This window comes from Pan paniscus, chromosome 9, assembly GCF_029289425.2.
Source record: "Pan paniscus chromosome 9, NHGRI_mPanPan1-v2.0_pri, whole genome shotgun sequence".
In the NCBI taxonomy this organism is placed as follows: Eukaryota; Metazoa; Chordata; class Mammalia; order Primates; family Hominidae; genus Pan; species Pan paniscus.
Genome location: NC_073258.2, coordinates 73,341,804 through 73,358,446, shown reverse-complemented (window position 1 = coordinate 73,358,446; position 16,643 = coordinate 73,341,804). Strand labels below are relative to the sequence as shown.

Genomic DNA, 16,643 nt, shown 5'->3' with positions numbered 1-16,643 from the left:
GCAGGCTAGATAAGGCACAGATGGAGGCTGCCTGGGGATTCTGGCCCCAGGCACCTTGCCTCTGCTCAGACAGCAGGGCCTGGTGCTGTTATTACTGTAAACAGGGCCTTCTGTGAGGCTCCAGCCAGGGCCCTGTTGCCCAGATAGCAATCATGATTGGGTCTGCATGGCTCAGTGCTTCCAGGCCTCTGATGCAGGTGGGATAGGGCTCCCTACCCTTCAGCCCCTCCCCTGCTGCAGCTGAGGGCTGGTTCATGTGAAGGATCCGGAAATCAGTTGGAACAATGCATCATTGAAGTTCAGTGGCCGCTTTGTATTGATTGGTCCTAAAGAAAGAGGAAGAAAAATCAAGTGGTACCTCCCTCCCCTGAGTGGAAGAGCTAGTTAGCCAGAATAACTCAAAGCTGCCCCTGTGTCCCTTTCTGGGACTCTTTCCCTCCCTCCTACAAACAGAGCCTGGGGAGTTGTCTTTTCGTTGGAAGTCTTGCTGAGTGCAGCGTCTGCTAGGAATCTACTCAATTTTCATTTTGATGCTGCACATATTTAGAATTATAACATTATAGAGCTGGTAGGGACTTCAGAAATAATTTCATTCATTTCCTTCTTTTACTGCAGATAAAAGTAAGGACCACAAAGACATTTATTGTGGTCACATAGCTAGTAAGTGATAGAGCCATGACTGGTATTTGTGACCTGTAGCCCCTAGGCCTGTATCCACAAATGTCCTCAGCCCTGAGACTGAGAAGCTGCACTCACACCCTCCTACATATACATAGAAGCCTAAGTTCTTCGAAAAAGACAAGCTTACAGTTATAAAACAGGTAACTTCCAGCACCAGACAAAAGTATTGGTGAGAAGTTAATGTAGGTAAGTGCTGTAGACATTCATTCATTCAGACCCCGAGCTTCGTGGTGTGCCAACTGCCATGGCAGGCACCTGGAGCAAAGAGATGAAGGCAAGTCCTTGTTTCTAGAAGGACATGCTTGCCTACTGGGGAAGTTAGACCTGTGGACTGTATGACAACTACATTGATACAGGTTAGCACAGGGGATTGTGGTGGCAACAAGGTCATCTTAGGGAAGGCTTCTTAAAGTATAGGATTTTTTTTTTCCTAAGAAAGTTTTATTTTAAAAAAGAGTAATAGTATGGTCATTGTTATAAAAACAGCACAACTTCAAACAATACAGAGGTACTCACAGCAGAAAGAGAAAGCTTGACTGCTTCATTGCCCCTTCCCCAATCAGTGGTAATAGCTGTTACCTCTTTGGTCTTTAGCTTGCTGGACTCTCCAGGATCACTGATGGATGGGAGCAGGATATGTTTTTCCTGACTGATTTGTCCTTCTGTGGTAATCTTCAGCTCTTGGGCTAGGGAACCTTCCCTTTCCTGCTGCTGCCCTTGCCTGGGAATTTTAGACAGTTCATTTATCTATCCTCCAGTAATTTGGAGCACTTACTATGTTCCAAGTTCTGTGTATACCTTTTCCTGTATCATCCTAGTTACTCTGTCACTTCTTTAAAATCGAGTGAACACGAATTGGAAAGTGATAAGAATAGTATAAGCTCTTCTTATGCTATTTTGTACAGTGCTTTATTGCATCCCAAGTATTTTTACATATTTTTTCTCACTGTCTCTTCATAGCACCCTATGTGACATATATAGTAGGGTTGGTGAGGTGTTCTCCATTTTTTTTTAACAGATGCAGAAACAGGCTTAGAGAGCAGGAGCTATCATGTAAATGGAGGAAGCAGTTGAGATTCAGAGAGGCTAAGTCATTCATTCATCCACCACTCCTCACTTAGTAAGTAACAGAGCCTGGATTTGTTTGTTTTGTTTTTTTTGAGATGGAGTTCTGCTCTTGTTGCCTAGGCTGGGGTACAGTGGCACGATCTTGGCTTACTGCAACCTCTGCCTCCTGGGCTCAAGTGATTCTCCTGCTTCAGCCTCCTGAGTAGCTTGGATTACAGGTACTGGCCACCATGCCAGGCTAATTTTTTATATTTTTAATAGAGACGGGGTTTTACCATGTTGGCCAGGCTGGTCTCAAACTCCTGACCTCAGGTGATCCACCCGCCAGAGCCTGGATTTTTTTTTTTTTTTATACGGAGTCTCACTGTCGCCCAGGTTGGAGTGCAGTGGCACAATCCCGGCTCACTGCAACCTCCGCCACCGGGGTTCAAGCGATTCTCCTGCCTCAGCCTCCGGAGTAGCTGGGATTACAGGCGTGCGCCACCACGCCCAGCTAATTTTGTATATTTAGTAGAGACGGGGTTTCACCACATTAGCCAGGCTGATCTCGAACTCCCAACCCCAGGTAATCCGCCCGCCTCCATCTTCCAAAGTGCTGGGATTACAGGTGTGAGCCACCGCACCTGGCCCCCAGAACCTGGATTTGAAACGAGATCTTTGCTGCTGATTTTTCTGACCCACTCTACTGCCTGAGAGTTGTGCAAGAGCTTGGATTCAACTCTGGACTTTTTTTTTTTTTTTTTTTTTTTTTGACATGGAGCCTCTCTCTGTTGCCCAGGCTGGAGTGCAGTAGCATAATCTCAGCTCTCTGCAACCTCTGCCTCCCGAGTTCAAGTGATTCTCATATGTCAGCCACCCGAGTAGCTGGGATTACAGGTGCCCGACACCATGCCCGGCTAATTTTTGTATTTTTAGTAGAGATGGGGTTTCGCCTTGTTGGCTGGGCTGGTCTCGAACTCCTGACCTTAGGTGGTCTGTTCGCCTTGGCCTCTCAAAGTGCTGGGATTACAGGTGTGAGCCACCATGCGTGGCTTCAACTCTGGACTTCTAATGTGGTCTACTCTGTGTCTACCACCCTGGGCAATCCCCAGATAGGGGTCACCTACTGCTGCCCTGCCAAGCAGGAGACCTAGTTCATTAGGGAAGGGCCTTCCACAAGTCTGGAGTGAGCCCAGAAAGGCCCACTATGCCCACCCTGCCTCCCTAGCCCCTGGACACAGGCTGTTCTGCCCTGAGTGGCAGCCTGAATTAAGCATTCTACTCATCATCTCAGGGATGATGGAATCCTAACCTTTTCGGAGACACCGTACTCTGTCACAAGCATTGCTCTTTTTAAAAGAGATTAATTCACTTGCCACATTTTGCCCATTGGTGAAAATCACAGGGGAGAGCAAGGGTGGCTTTCTCAGGCTTCAAACGCCCTTTCAGCTTCTCTCAGCGGGCAACCCGCCGCCTAGCTGGCCCAGGACTTTGACTGCCCACTGTGCATTCACTTGCAAAGCAATACAGTGAAATGCAGGAGACCTGGTTTGTAAAATCCCAACTTTCTGGGCTGCTCTGCACTGAGGGGAGGCAGGGGAGGGGCCTACCCAGCTCTTTCAGAGTTACTTGTGGTTGGGTTCTCTTGTGGTCTTTTCTTTTCTTTTTTTTTTTTTTTTTGAGACAGAGTCTTGCCCTGTCACCCGGGCTGGAGTGCAGTGGCACAATCTTGGCTCACTGCAACCTCCGCCTCCTGGGTTCAAGTGATTCTCCTGCCTCAGCCTCCCGAGTAGCCGGGATTACAGGTGTGTGCCACCACGCCCGGCTAATTTTTTGTATTTTTAGTAGAGACAGGGTTTCACCGTGTCAGCCAGGATGGTCTTGATCTCCTGACCTCATGATCCACTCACTTTGGCCTCCCAAAGTGTTGGGATTACAGGCATGAGCCACCGCACCCAGCCCAGTCCTTTCTTGATCTACTAGGCGCCACCACTCCTTACAAAATTCTGTTTTAATCCTTACGACCACCTTGCACAAGAGGGATTAATATCTTCCATTTCACAGCTAGTGAGTGACAGAGCTAGAATCTGAACTCCAGCCTTTGGACTCCAGGGCCATTGCTTTTTTTCCATTATACCTCAGCCCCAAGAGACTGCAAAGAATGATGCTCAGTCAAGAAGCTGGGCAGGGCTGAATGCTGGAGTCTCACTGAAGAACACCAAGATTTCCTCCTCTGAATGGCCCCTCAGGTTTGTAGAGCCCTTTCCTTTATATTTCGGTGATGCCTCCTAAAACTCCTATGACACTGGGAGGATTGTGATCCTCATTGGACCTATGAAGAGACAAAGCTTAGCCAGGTGATGTGCCTTCCTTTAGGACGTTAGAATAGTAGGTGGCAGAGGCCGGGCGCGGTGGCTCATGCCTGTAATCCCAGCACTTTGGGAGGCTGAGGCGGGTGGATCACAAGGTCAGGAGATCAAGACCATCCTGGCTAATACGGTGAAACCCCATCTCTACTAAAAAATACAAAAAATTAGCCGGGCGTGGTGGCAGGCACCTGTAGTCCCAGCTACTTGGGAGGCTGAGGCAGGAGAATGGCGTGAACCTGGGAGGCGGAGCTTGCAGTGAGCCGAGATCATGCCACTGCACTCCAGCCTGGGCGACAGAGCGAGACTCCATCTCAAAAAAAAAAAAAAAAAATAGTAGGTGGCAGAGCTAGAGCTAGAACCCAGGTCTCCTGACTCTCCCATATGTTCTTTCATTGAAATGATAGCAGGTTTAGAGAAGTGCCTCTTCCAGGAGTTCTTTCTCTTAAAATAGAAAACCCTGCAATATACAGAAGAGAAAATCCCGAAATGCAAACATGCATATAACAAATAGCTCAAAATTGTTAGTCATCAGAGACATGCAAAATAAAACAATCATATAATAGCCCTTTACACCCACCCATTAGACTGGCAGTGATTAGAAAGCTGGCTATGGCCAAGTGTTGACAGGAAGAGGGATACACAGGCACACCTCTGTCCTGCTTGTGGAAGGGTCAGTGGGGCAGCTATTCAGAAGAGGACCTTGGCACTATTTAGTCAAATCAACTATGCACATACTGTAGGACCCAGTGATCTCACTCCAAGTACATGCCACAGGGAAATGCTCACATAGGTCCAAAAGGGGACATAGGAGAGGATGTTCTGTGAGCATTGTTTTTGGTGGCTGGGAGATAGAGGCTCCCTGGGTGGGTATGCCTGGGAGAGCAGAGAAAGAAAATGTGGACACACACCGTGGGGAGTTATGCAACAGTTAAAAACAATGGAGTTATTGCATACTTAGCAATATGAGTATACTTAAAAGAGAATTTTCTGTGAAAAAAGTTGTAAGCAGAATTTTATACACATACACACACACGTACCTACACACACCCATGTATATGTATTTATAAAAGAAGGAAGGAGGGAAGGAAAAGAAGAGATAGATCTTGCCTGGCTCAGGTCTTGGAAAGCAAGAACCTCTCTCTCTGTCTCCTCCCCAGTAGCCAGCGAGAGGCTGGGCACAGAGTGGGTGTGTGCACATGTTTGCTGAATGAATGAACAAAGTGCCTAGAGCCAGCCTTGCTGAATTATCCAGGTCATCCTGTGTGATTACATCTTAGAATCCCTGGGTATTAGCCAACCTGCCACTACCAGCTTGAGAGTGCAACACTTAGTTCCATCAAAATGATGGAAGTGAGATAGGATAGTAGGGTCTGTATTGAATACCTGCTATATGCCAAGGCTGGGATCTTGCAACTTAGAGATTATTATCCCAGAGGTCAGAAGACTGAAAATTAGTGTTGATTTTCTCAGAGTTATCTAGCTGGATCAGAATTCAAATCGGGGTCTGACTTACTCCAATGCCCTTTATTCATCCATTTCTTTTTATTAGACTGCACTCGGCCCTTCAGGGGCAGTAGGAGGAGGCATTTCAATCTTCTTTCTTCAGCCCTACCTCTAGAGCAACGCTGCTTCCACAATTTTCAGGGTCCAGGCAGGGGAACATGGGTCATTGTTCCCTTGGAGGCATGAGGGATTTTGGTCACTCTGAGTTTATCCTAGGTACACCCTCCTTTCTCATTTTCCTGCCCAAGCTCCTCTCCCAAGGTCTGTATTACACCTCCAAACTGGTCTTCTTATCCCCATTTTGTACCCTTCGCCATTCAAATTCAGCCTGCTTAGTGATTAGGTTAATTTTATAATTTCTTTTGTCCCAAAACCTTGAATGACAACCTCACTGCCTTTGGTGGGAAGCTAAGGAATGGCAACTAGGTTTTCTCTCTGTTGCTAACTTCAGTGGATTGATGGTGGCTAATTGGAACCTATTTTGAAGAGGATTCTTTTTTTTTTTTTTTTGAGACAGAGTCTCACTCTGTCGCCCAGGCTGGAGTGCAGTGGCGTGATCTCAGCTCACTGCAAGCTCCGCCTCCCAGGTTCACACCATTCTCCTGCCTCAGCCTCTTAAGTAGCTGGGACTACACGTGCCTGCCACCACGCCCGGCTAATTTTTTGTATTTTCAGTAGAGACGCGGTTTCACCGTGTTAGCCAGGATGGTCTCGATCTCCTGACCTCGTGATCCACCTGCCTCGGCCTCCTAAAGTACTGGGATTACAGATGTGAGCCACCGTGCCCGGCCTTGAAGAGGATTCTGAGGCTCTTTCAAAGGCTCCACAGCAAGAGCTGCTGGGAGAGATGTGTGATATCCCTCTTAGACGTGGGAGCACAGGACAGTAGCATGCATGCCAGGAATCTGTCAAACCTTTAGACTGAGCTTTTATCCTAGGGTCCATTACTGATTTCACGGGGGCTGCGAACACCTGATCATTATATGTAAAAAAAATGTTTTTGAGAGTGTATGCTCCTATGCACTTTTCTGGAAGAAATTCGATCGTAGTCACAAAAGAGCCCATATCTCAGAAAGGTTTATGCCCACTGCCTTAGCCTCCTAGTCTGACATTCGAGGTCTTGTGTTGGCTCCGCATGCCTCAGCAGCTGTCTGTTTCTCTGCTGTGAACTGTCACCCAGATGGAGCTGCCTAATGATCTCTGAATGTTCCTTTCCTGCTTCGCAGTCATATCCTGTTTCTTGCCTTGATTGACGTGTACTTCCTTCCACTTCTCTAAACTCTTCCCCTTCTTCAAGACACAATTCAAGTTTGTGCCGTCAGAAGCCTCTGATTTTCTTCAGCCTATCCTGATTTTCTAGCCTCTTGGACTGAGGGTCAGAGAAGCGAGGCCATCCCATCAGGATCGTAGTTAGGATCAGAACCGTGCGCTCTCTACCATATCACGTGGCCTGCTAAACAAGGAGAAGAGGTTTTGTAAATTAGACAGGGTTCTTAGCGTCTTTAACATTCTTGGCCATAGAAAATTGTTTCTGCATAAAAGAAGTGTAACATTATGTATAGTAAGGGACCTTCACCAGAGTAAATCCTCCAAACTAGAGGTAAGAAAGGAATGTTTCCTAACCTCTCTTAATACTCTTCCCTCACATGTTGTACCCCAGTCATACCAAACATCTTAGGGGATCTCATGTACCCTGTGCCTGCTCCAGGTGAAGAGGACTGCATCTACCTGGAACACTCCTTCCCCTCCCTCACTTGCTTTTGTTTGGCCAGTTCCCCTTTATCAGCACCTCCTCAGAGAGGCCTTTTTGGCCACTGAGACTGGGTTAAGTTTCCTTGTAGTGCACCTGCAACCCATAGTCCCATTCATAGCACTCATGAGATGTGCAGTTCTGTGGTCTGTCTCCCCCTTGGGCTTTGACAGTGCCTTTGAAAGTATTTGAGAGAAGCCTTAGTACATGATGTTTCTCATCCTCTCAAGCCTTAGTTACCTGCTAACATCAGCAACACAGATTTTATTTGACTTGGTCTGTAGGGACATTTACTATAGACCGTGGCACAAGAATGGTGCTAGGATTCAAACCCAAGCCTTTGGACTCTCTGCCCTTTGGCTAGAACCCACTGAAAAACAGCCTCCTAGCTTCCCAAACCCCTCCTCCCTTTCTTGGCACTGTGTTCTTTGATATGCTGTCTTGAGCCATGTCTTCTCACCCTCATCCAGAATCTAGCAGGGGACCAAGTGCATGTCATACTGATTCACTGACATCAGTGTAGTGTTTGTCTTTCATGTTATCTAGTGCCAGGTTCTGTCTGGAGGAAGGGTGGTGAGGTGAGAAGGAGCCTGGCTGTAGAGTCACTGCCAACCAGTCACTGCACTGCCCCTTAACTAGCTGCGTGACCTTAAGGAAGTCATTTCACCTCAGTGAGCCTGTTACCTTATCCCTGAAAAGAGGCGATTACTCTTAGGTCCTTAGGTGGTGTCGAGAGTACATGGAATCATGAATGTAAAGTACTTGGGGTAGTTCCTGCTTGTAGAAGGTGCTCAGTAAGAGTTCATTCTATTTACCCACCCCTACATTGTTGGTCCTTTTGTCCTGGGAGCAAAAATTCAGACTTTTAGTGGGATACTTTAAATTCTGTGTTTGTTAATTTATTTAATAATCATTGAGCTTCCACAATGTGTTAGGCACTGGCATATAGATTCTGGTAGGGTCTGTGTGGACTCTCCTAGAAACCTAATCTATTGTTTCCATCTTTCCTTGAGTTGAAGGATTTTCAATTTCCAAACAACCACAATACAGATAAACTTGAGGAATATGATCATTTTGTGAACTGAGAACTACCTAGATAAGACATGTCATTAGGCATTCTGTTCCTAGCATTGGGAAATTAAGGAAGGAAGAGCTGTGGACTGGATGAGTTAAAGAAGGCTTCCTTCTCAGGAGTCCACGAGCCACAAGGATTGTATTAAATAGCATGAGAGGAGAATTCAAATAGGCAAAGGAGCTGGGAGAGAGCATTCTGGACCAAGGGAGTGACAGTGTCAGCATATTGAGATAGGGAGGGACCATTCTTTTCTCAAAGGGTTTGGAAGATAACAAGGGGGACAGACTGATTTAAGGGAAGGAGAGAGGTAGGGGAAGTCTTGATGGGACAGAATGGCCAGAGGAGCTGAAATTGGGAATGTAGTCCTCAAAGGCCTCTATTTCCTGACTCATTCAGCCTCTGTTTGTTGACTGTGTCATTTCTTCTATGGTTGTTTCTACTTTTACATCCATGATAAGCCATACACTGAAAATATTCCTTTGTCTTGTTTTAGGCTGTTGTCAGAAGGTGCAGATGTCAATGCAAAGCACAGACTTGGCTGGACAGCACTCATGGTGGCAGCCATCAACCGAAACAACAGGTGAGAGACCACCTTCCACACAGGGCTCCTTTAGGCAGATCTCTGCAGACTGTGCTCCTGAGCACTCTCCCACCTGGTGTGCCTCCCTGCTGTCTTTTCCAGAGGCAGGAAGATAGATTTAGACTGAGGTACTGGACTTCACCTGGTGCATTGGACTGTTGTATAGTAGCTGTGGACCAGAAAGATGTAGCCTTGAATCCCAGCTCCCTCAGTCATTGGCTTTGTGACCTTAGGCACGTCATTTGCATTGTTGTAGCAACCAAATGTTTGGAAGCCTGTTGTAATTGGTTGTGTTTATAGGTGCAAATTATTGTCATGTTCTGTTACCTACCATCTGTTGACCTTGAGAAGTCTGCAGTTACTGTCCCCAGTGAATACTCCTCCAGGGGCTTTTTCTTTGGAAGTTCTGATGGAAACTAAGAAAGGTGGGGGCTTCTTTCCCTCCCATTGGAGGCTGTGCTATTTTCCTGCCCCCTCCCCCATCCTATCAGGGTTGTAGCTATTGTATAAAGATTGAAATAGTTTACTTTGTGTAGTGAGTTATCTAATTCTCACAATCACTCCACAAAATATATACTATGCTCATTTTGTAGCTCAGAAAACTGAAACCCAAAGAGATAAAGTGATTTATTTGTGTCACATGGACAGGATTTAAAACCTGGTCTGGCTGCCTGAAAGGTGTGTTTTTGGGTTTTGGGGTTTTTTTGAGATACAGTCTTGCTTGGTCACCCAGGCTGGAGTGCAGTGGTACGATCTATGGCTCGCTGCAGCCCCAGCCTCCTGGGTTCAAGCGATCCACCCACCTCACCCTCCTGAGTAGGTAGGACTACAGGTATGCACCATCACACTGGGCTAATTTTTTTTTTTTTTTTTAAAGATAGGGGTCTCACTGTGCTACCCAGGTTGGTCTTGAACTCCTGGCCTCCAAGTGCTCCTGCACCCTCAGCCTACCAAAGTGTTGGGATGACAGGTGTGAGCCACTGTGCCCAGCCATGATCTGTGTTTTTTACTTTATCTCACTGCTACCTCCTGATGCCCGATACCACCCTAGTGCTGATGCTGCCTTTCCATTTCAGTCTGTTCTGATTTCTGCCTTGGAGTCTGTATAATTCTGGAAGTGCTGGGATGAAGTACACATTTGCTCTAGCTATGATTGTGCGAAAGAATTGATTAAATAAGAGCAAAAAGGGATACTTTCAAAGAAAGCAGAGTGGGCACTTTAGTAACAGCCATTGAAATTGATAGTTGGAGGTACCAATTTCAGTTCTTTCTGCAAGTAGGTGTTTAAGGTGTACTGGCCACCTGTGAAAGGATTATAAATGTGAAAGAACAAATGTAACTGGGATTTTATAATCTAGAGGTGGTACTGCCTCAGACTGACTGAGAGACTTAGCTGTACATGAGATGGGTCTCTCTTCTCTGCTCCTTTGTTGTGGACTTGTTCTCAGTCACTCGGTTTCCTCATTTGCTCTCTTTAGCTCCAAGCACCTATTCTTTTTTCTTTTACTATTTATTATTATTTTTTGAGACGGAGTCTCACTCTGTTGCCAGGCTGGAGTGCAGTGGCGCGATCTTGGATCACTGCAACCTCCACCTCCCAGGTTCAAGCAATTCCGCTGCCTCAGCCTCCCGAGTAGCTGGGACTACAGGCGCACACCACCACACCCAGCTAATTTTTTTGTATTTTTAGTACAGATGGGGTTTCACCATGTTGGCCAGAATGGTATCGATCTCCTGACCTTGTGATCCACCTGCCTTGGCCTCCCAAAGTGCTGGGATTACAGGTGTGAGCCACCATGTCTGGTGCACCTATTCTTTAAAAGCAAAATTGATATAAATAGGCTTCGTAGTTGAGAGACCTAGAGTCCAGTCCTGGTTCCAAGCCTTAACTGAATTTCAGAACTCCATGGACAGCCTGTTTCTTCATCAGAAATTAATTATTTCTATGAACATTAGGTAAATATCTGCCTTGAGCCAGGCCCTGTGCTAGTGTTTGCAGAATCCGAGACCTTGGGGAATTTGCAGTCTAATGGGGAAAACAAATGCAGGTAAGGAGACATAGTATAGTATGATCAGTGATTTCAGAGCAGTATGTATGGGATACTCTCGAAGCAAAGAGTGTGAGGGGACTCAATGTGGCAGCATAGTAGATCCTCACCATATTCTTTGGAGAATCAAATAAGGTAATGTATGTGCTACAGGTTATAAAGGTGGGTTGTTAGTCCCTGATGCCCCCATTAGATCTCTGTACACAAACACATGTGTTATTCTACACCGCTGGTACTTCACCACATGCACCAGTCTTTTCCCCCAGCTTGTAGCTGTTTCCCTCTGCAAGAAATAGCCAGTGGTGCTAAAGAAGGAGAGGTGGAGAGGTGTGTTCCCTTCTGTGTGTAGTATTTTCAAGGTTGAGACTGAATAGGAAACAACACGATGCTTAAAAATACTGTCAGTTAGTGATCAGATGGCTAGTAGATATGCTTTTGGGGACACATCTCTTTGAATCTAATGAGTTGTTGGCTTAACTGATTGCTCTGTCTTTATCCAGAGCTGTTAGCAAATCAGTGATGCTTGTTGAGCAAAGTGAGAGTGTTGGCTTATATTTACTTGCTTTGGTTCCTAGGACTAATTATCCATTTTGTGACCTTCTCTTCCACTATCCAGGGAGGACAGATTTTTACTGAAAATAGCACACTCTTGGGTTGGATTTATGTATTCATATCACAAAATTTTTTTTGGCCCCTACTGTTTGCCAGGTATTGTTCTATGTACTTGAAATAACGTTGATGAAAAACAAAGATCCCTGCCCACAGAGAGCTTATTTCTGTATTAGTTGTGGTCCTTTGGTAGAGAAAGATGTGGATAGACAATAAACAGTGAGTATAATGGATACGTAAACTATTTAATATATTAGAAGATAAGTGCCGTGGGAAAAAGGAAAAGTAGAACTTGTTAAAAAGGAGTACCAGGAGTACATTGGTCAGGGTGAGTAGGCCTCATTGTTAAGGTGCCCTGTGAGTAGTCTTGGAGGATTAGCATATCCATACCAGCACAATCTGCCAATAAGTTTTTCCTTATTAGAAATATACTGATTTTCATATAATCAATCTCCAAATCCTTCCAGAATCATATTGGTCGGGCCTGAAATGCTACCACCTTTGAATTAGATTTCGATGAAGGGAAGATAGAGGGGGAGCACCCTTGATTCAAGGCTGAAAGCAGAGAACCTTCACCTCCTTCACCTCCTTTAGGATGTAGGCAGCCACAAGCTCAAGAGAGAGATCCTCGGAGTAGCCCAATCATTTCACCCTGATGCTGCTTAATAATATGTTAAGTCTTTAGGGATATAGAATACAATAGTCTCTATCCTTAAGGAGCTTAATGTCTTATGAATTTCTAGATCTGTATGTACATTTTATTTAGTTTTGAATAGGAAATAACAGTGCTATAGAACTACACTTTAAAAATGTGCACAATAATTTAATTTATAATTTATTTTCTCCTTTTATTTCCAAAAAGAGTTTGAAGTGACTTAAAATACAAATATAAATATACACAGGAAAGGGAAAACTGGATCAAGATCAGAAATCATATTGGTTAAAGGAAAGATAATTGTATAAAGATTGAACCAGAGAGTCTCTTTTCTGAAAATAGATTTATTGTTTTTGTAAAAATCATACATAAAATAGTAGTCACCTGAATTCCCTTTATCTGGAAATTGATTGTTATATATATGTTTATGTACAAATTTAACATGAATGGGACCATGCTGTATTTACTGTAAATTAAGTAATTAGGGAAATTGAGTATTAATTTAGATTGAAGTTCCCTGATAGAGCCAAAAAGGGATACAGAGAGTTATATCTTTATGTATTATATATATATTTATGTTTTTATATATATAAAATATATATTATCATTATGTATATTCAGCAAACATATTTAAAAACTCTGTGGTGTCAGGTGCTAATGTGCTAGGCTATCAGGGATTCAGAGAATAAGCAGTCACAGCTTTTGCCTTAAGAAGCTTACTTGGACTGCCGACATCAAGGACTTGAGTAATGTGATGGCCATTGTCTTCAGTAGCCGTGCTGCCAAAGCTTTACCAACATTCTACTAGGACAATCCTTTTGCCAGCCCTAGTAACAGCTTGGGTATAGTATTGACTCAAGGAACAGTCATTGGGGTCTGGCCCCTTCTCCACAGTGAGCCCTCTATAAGCCTCATGCCACAAGGCACTTGTTTAGCCTGAGTCTGGGTGTCTCATTCTATATTGCACTCTGACCCAGTCCAGCTAAAGGCTAAGCCACAGGGTCCCAGAATGATCACTGTGACTTAGCGTAGCCTTCACCGGCTTGTGCAAATACACACAGCTTTCAGCTAAATTCAATTAGTTTTTCTTTAAGAAGGAAAAGAAATCCAATTTTACCAAACACGGACAGACGGTGGAAGGCACTTTGATGTTACAACCTCTCGGTGATGCTTTACTTAGTCACAAGTTCATAAGCAAGAAGGCTTAATTACTTGGGAAAACACAGGATTAAAACTGGACACAATGGCTGAGTATCCGCTCTCGGGCGACTTGATTCGAACCCATGCACCCAGTTCGTGTGTGGTGCAAACTTTGATGTGTGCTATGACAGGCTGAAAGTCATGACCCCCTTGGGGAAGCTCCTTTAGATGGCATTTGCAGGATGTGTAGGCGGAGAGGCAGGGCCTGCCAGGCCTGTTCGCTCAACTTTGATGTCCAAGCAGCCACAGGCCCCACTATTTGCTCTTCCACTGAGGGATGGATTGGGAGCCTCCTACCTTTCCCAGTGAACAATGGCCAGCAATGGAGTGTGACGACTGTTGACCATTCCAGAAGTCTGGCGGACCAGAACAGGGCTTTGGGAGGTGCAGAGCCTGGGGGGCCAAAAGCTGTTCATAGGACAGTCATTTCTCCAGATGTAGCTTTCCTTAAAGCTCTGGTATTGTTAGGTGCTTGCAATGGAGATAAAAATAGTCTCATGAGTTTTAGCACGTTTTAAGTACTTCTTGGCCCTCTGTTCCAGCAGCACTAAGATGTTTGTAAATTAGAAGTTTAAGTCGTTCCTAGTCCCTTAATTAGAGTATATGTGCAGAGGATAGTGGTTTAGAAGAAAAATTGTAAGACTTAGATTCTTATAATTTCTAATTCATAAAAAAGAAGCTGTCAAAACATGTATCTTATAAAGCAGTAGTACCCAGAACATATAAAGAAGTCTTACAAATCAATAATTAAAAAAATCTAATTTTTTAAATGGGCAAAAGATTTTAGCAGATGCTTCATCAAAAAAGAGATGGGTGGCAAATAAGCACATGAAAACATACTCAGTGCAAATTCAAGTCACAATGAGATACCACTACATACCTGCTACAGTAGCTAAAATTTAGGAAAACTGACAATACTAAGGGCTGACAAGGATACAGAACAATATTGATACATCACTGATAGGAATGCATAATGGTATAGCCACATTGGAAAACACTTTGGCAGTTTCTTATAAAGGTAAAGTATACATTTACCGTACCACACAGCAATAGCAACTCCTAGGTATTTGTCTAAGAGAAATAAAAATGTACATCTGCAAAAATACCTGTATGTAAATATTTATAGCAGCTTTATTCATGACCACCAAAAACTGGATATAATGCAAATGTCCATCAACTGGTGAATGGACAAACAAATTGTGGTATATCCATATGGTAAAAACAGCCAAACAAACAACGACAACAAAAGCACCATGCTAAGCTAAAACCAACACAAAAAGCTACCTACTCTGTAATTCCATGTATATGACATTCTGGAGAAGACAGAACTTTAGGGGCAGAAATCAGATTGGTGGTTGCCAGTGTTTGGGAATGGGAAGAGAATATAAAGGAACTTTTTGGGATGATGGAGAAATATTCTGTATCCTGATTATCATGTTGGTTACATGAGTGTATATAATTATCAAAATTCATTAAATTATATATCTTAAAAAGGATGAATTTTACTATGTGTAAATGTGATACTTCAGTAAACTGACTTTAAAAACTTTTTAAAAAGCTGTCATCCCTCTCTAATTTTCATTATTAATTGTGACCAGTGGCATACTGAGAATTTGTATTAGTAGTATCAAAATTAATTCATATTGTTAATGGCCACCTGGAATGTTTTGAATTCTTATTGTTGATGATATCTCACATTCGAGTGATATGCATTCTGATTTTTAGTAGGGAATGAAGATTTGTCAATTCATACTATCAGTGATGTAATGAAGTATAATTACTGATGAATAGTGATAAATTCACTTTATAAGTAGTGTACAGTGGACTTGTATAAATTCATAAAGTATATGATTCTTCATTCCAGCAAGGAGAAAGTTGAGGTTACAGACTGGGAGCTTGCCTCTCCCACACTATTCTTGGGTTCCTTATCTCTGGACTCTCATGCAGGGACACCACCTATATAGTGAGGCCATCGTGGTGCTTCAGGAACCAAAGATCCTGAAAAGGGAGGCTGGTGTGGGGAGATTTTGATTTCATCCTGCTTGGGCTTGGTGGTGGCTTTTGCAAGCCTTTGCCTCAGAGAAGGTGAGAACTGCAAGGCAGAGCATGAAGCACATCAGAACTGTTTGAAATTCCCCACAAGAGTCTCCCTCCCTCCTTCTGACTTTTCTCCCCGAGTGCATTTCATCAGTGTCGGAAGGACTGGTTCCCGGCACTGCCTTCCCTGCTTGGCCAGGGTCCCCGAGGAACTGAGCTAATGAGTGGATAACACGCATTTGCCAAGGCCTTCCTGGATGTGGTACCTGGGCTTTGTTAATTTTAAAGTGCTGCCATCCTTGGCTGAAGACCATTCAATTCCCTCTCACAGCAGTCATTTATTTTTAGCATTTGCTTATTTTCCCTCTGCCTTACTAAGGGGAGAGGGTGCATTATACCCTTTCTTTAAAAAACCGATAGCCTAAGCCAGATTGCTGTCCTACAGAAGAGGTTTTAAAGGCCTTCCTTTGTGGACCCCAACAGCTCCATGGGTGTTCTTAGAGCGAAGAGCAGATGCTAATCTTGCAGCTAGACTACTGGCAGCCTCCCTGGGAGGCTCTGCTTCCTTCCTGGCTAGCTATACGTGGAGCAGGTAGAGTACCAGTGTACCTGTGCTTGAAAGTAGGTCCTTAGGGAACCTGACCAACCACATGGAAGTCGGTCCTGCCTTAGGGGCACAGAGCCTTTTCCGTCTTCTAACCTATTCTTGGTCTGGCTTCGTGCTATAGAGTAGGGTTACCTTCTGCCCAAGGAGGCTGGGCCTTGTGCTGTGTGATCTCCTGACTGTAGTAATGATGATGGCAATAGTTGATTGGGTGCTTTCTGTGTGCCAGGCCCATGTCAAGCACTTCCCATGTTGGGTCTAATCCTCAGGGCAATCTTGAAAGGAAGGGATTATTATTCCTATTTTACAGATAGGGAAAATGAAGCTCAGAGTTGTCCAAGGTTGTCCAGTTAGTAAAAGAAGGAGCCAGGATTTGAAGCTGGGTCTTTCTGAACCCCAAACCCTTGCTCTTTCCACTGGACTACACTGCCTATGGAGGGAAGGGTCAGGGAGCAAGGCCATGGGATGGACTGAAGGATGCTGGG

At 44.3% G+C, this 16,643-nt stretch overlaps 1 protein-coding gene across 5 annotated transcripts in view; it reads left to right on the top strand.

Annotated features, from left to right (window-relative positions):
* CLPB (ClpB family mitochondrial disaggregase) overlaps nucleotides 1-16,643 on the top strand; it is a 147,133-nt gene that overhangs the window by 24,764 nt on the left and 105,726 nt on the right. For 2 of the 5 annotated variants that reach the window (XM_003815675.6, XM_003815674.5), the window contains exon 3: nucleotides 8,919-9,005. The exons of 2 other annotated variants lie outside the window; for them this stretch is intronic. In XM_003815675.6, the coding sequence (XP_003815723.3) occupies nucleotides 8,919-9,005 (87 nt within the window). Of the gene's footprint in view, nucleotides 1-3,870; nucleotides 3,978-8,918; nucleotides 9,006-16,643 lie in introns of all 5 variants that reach the window. One more of the 5 variants, XM_003815676.5, reaches the window with a different exon arrangement.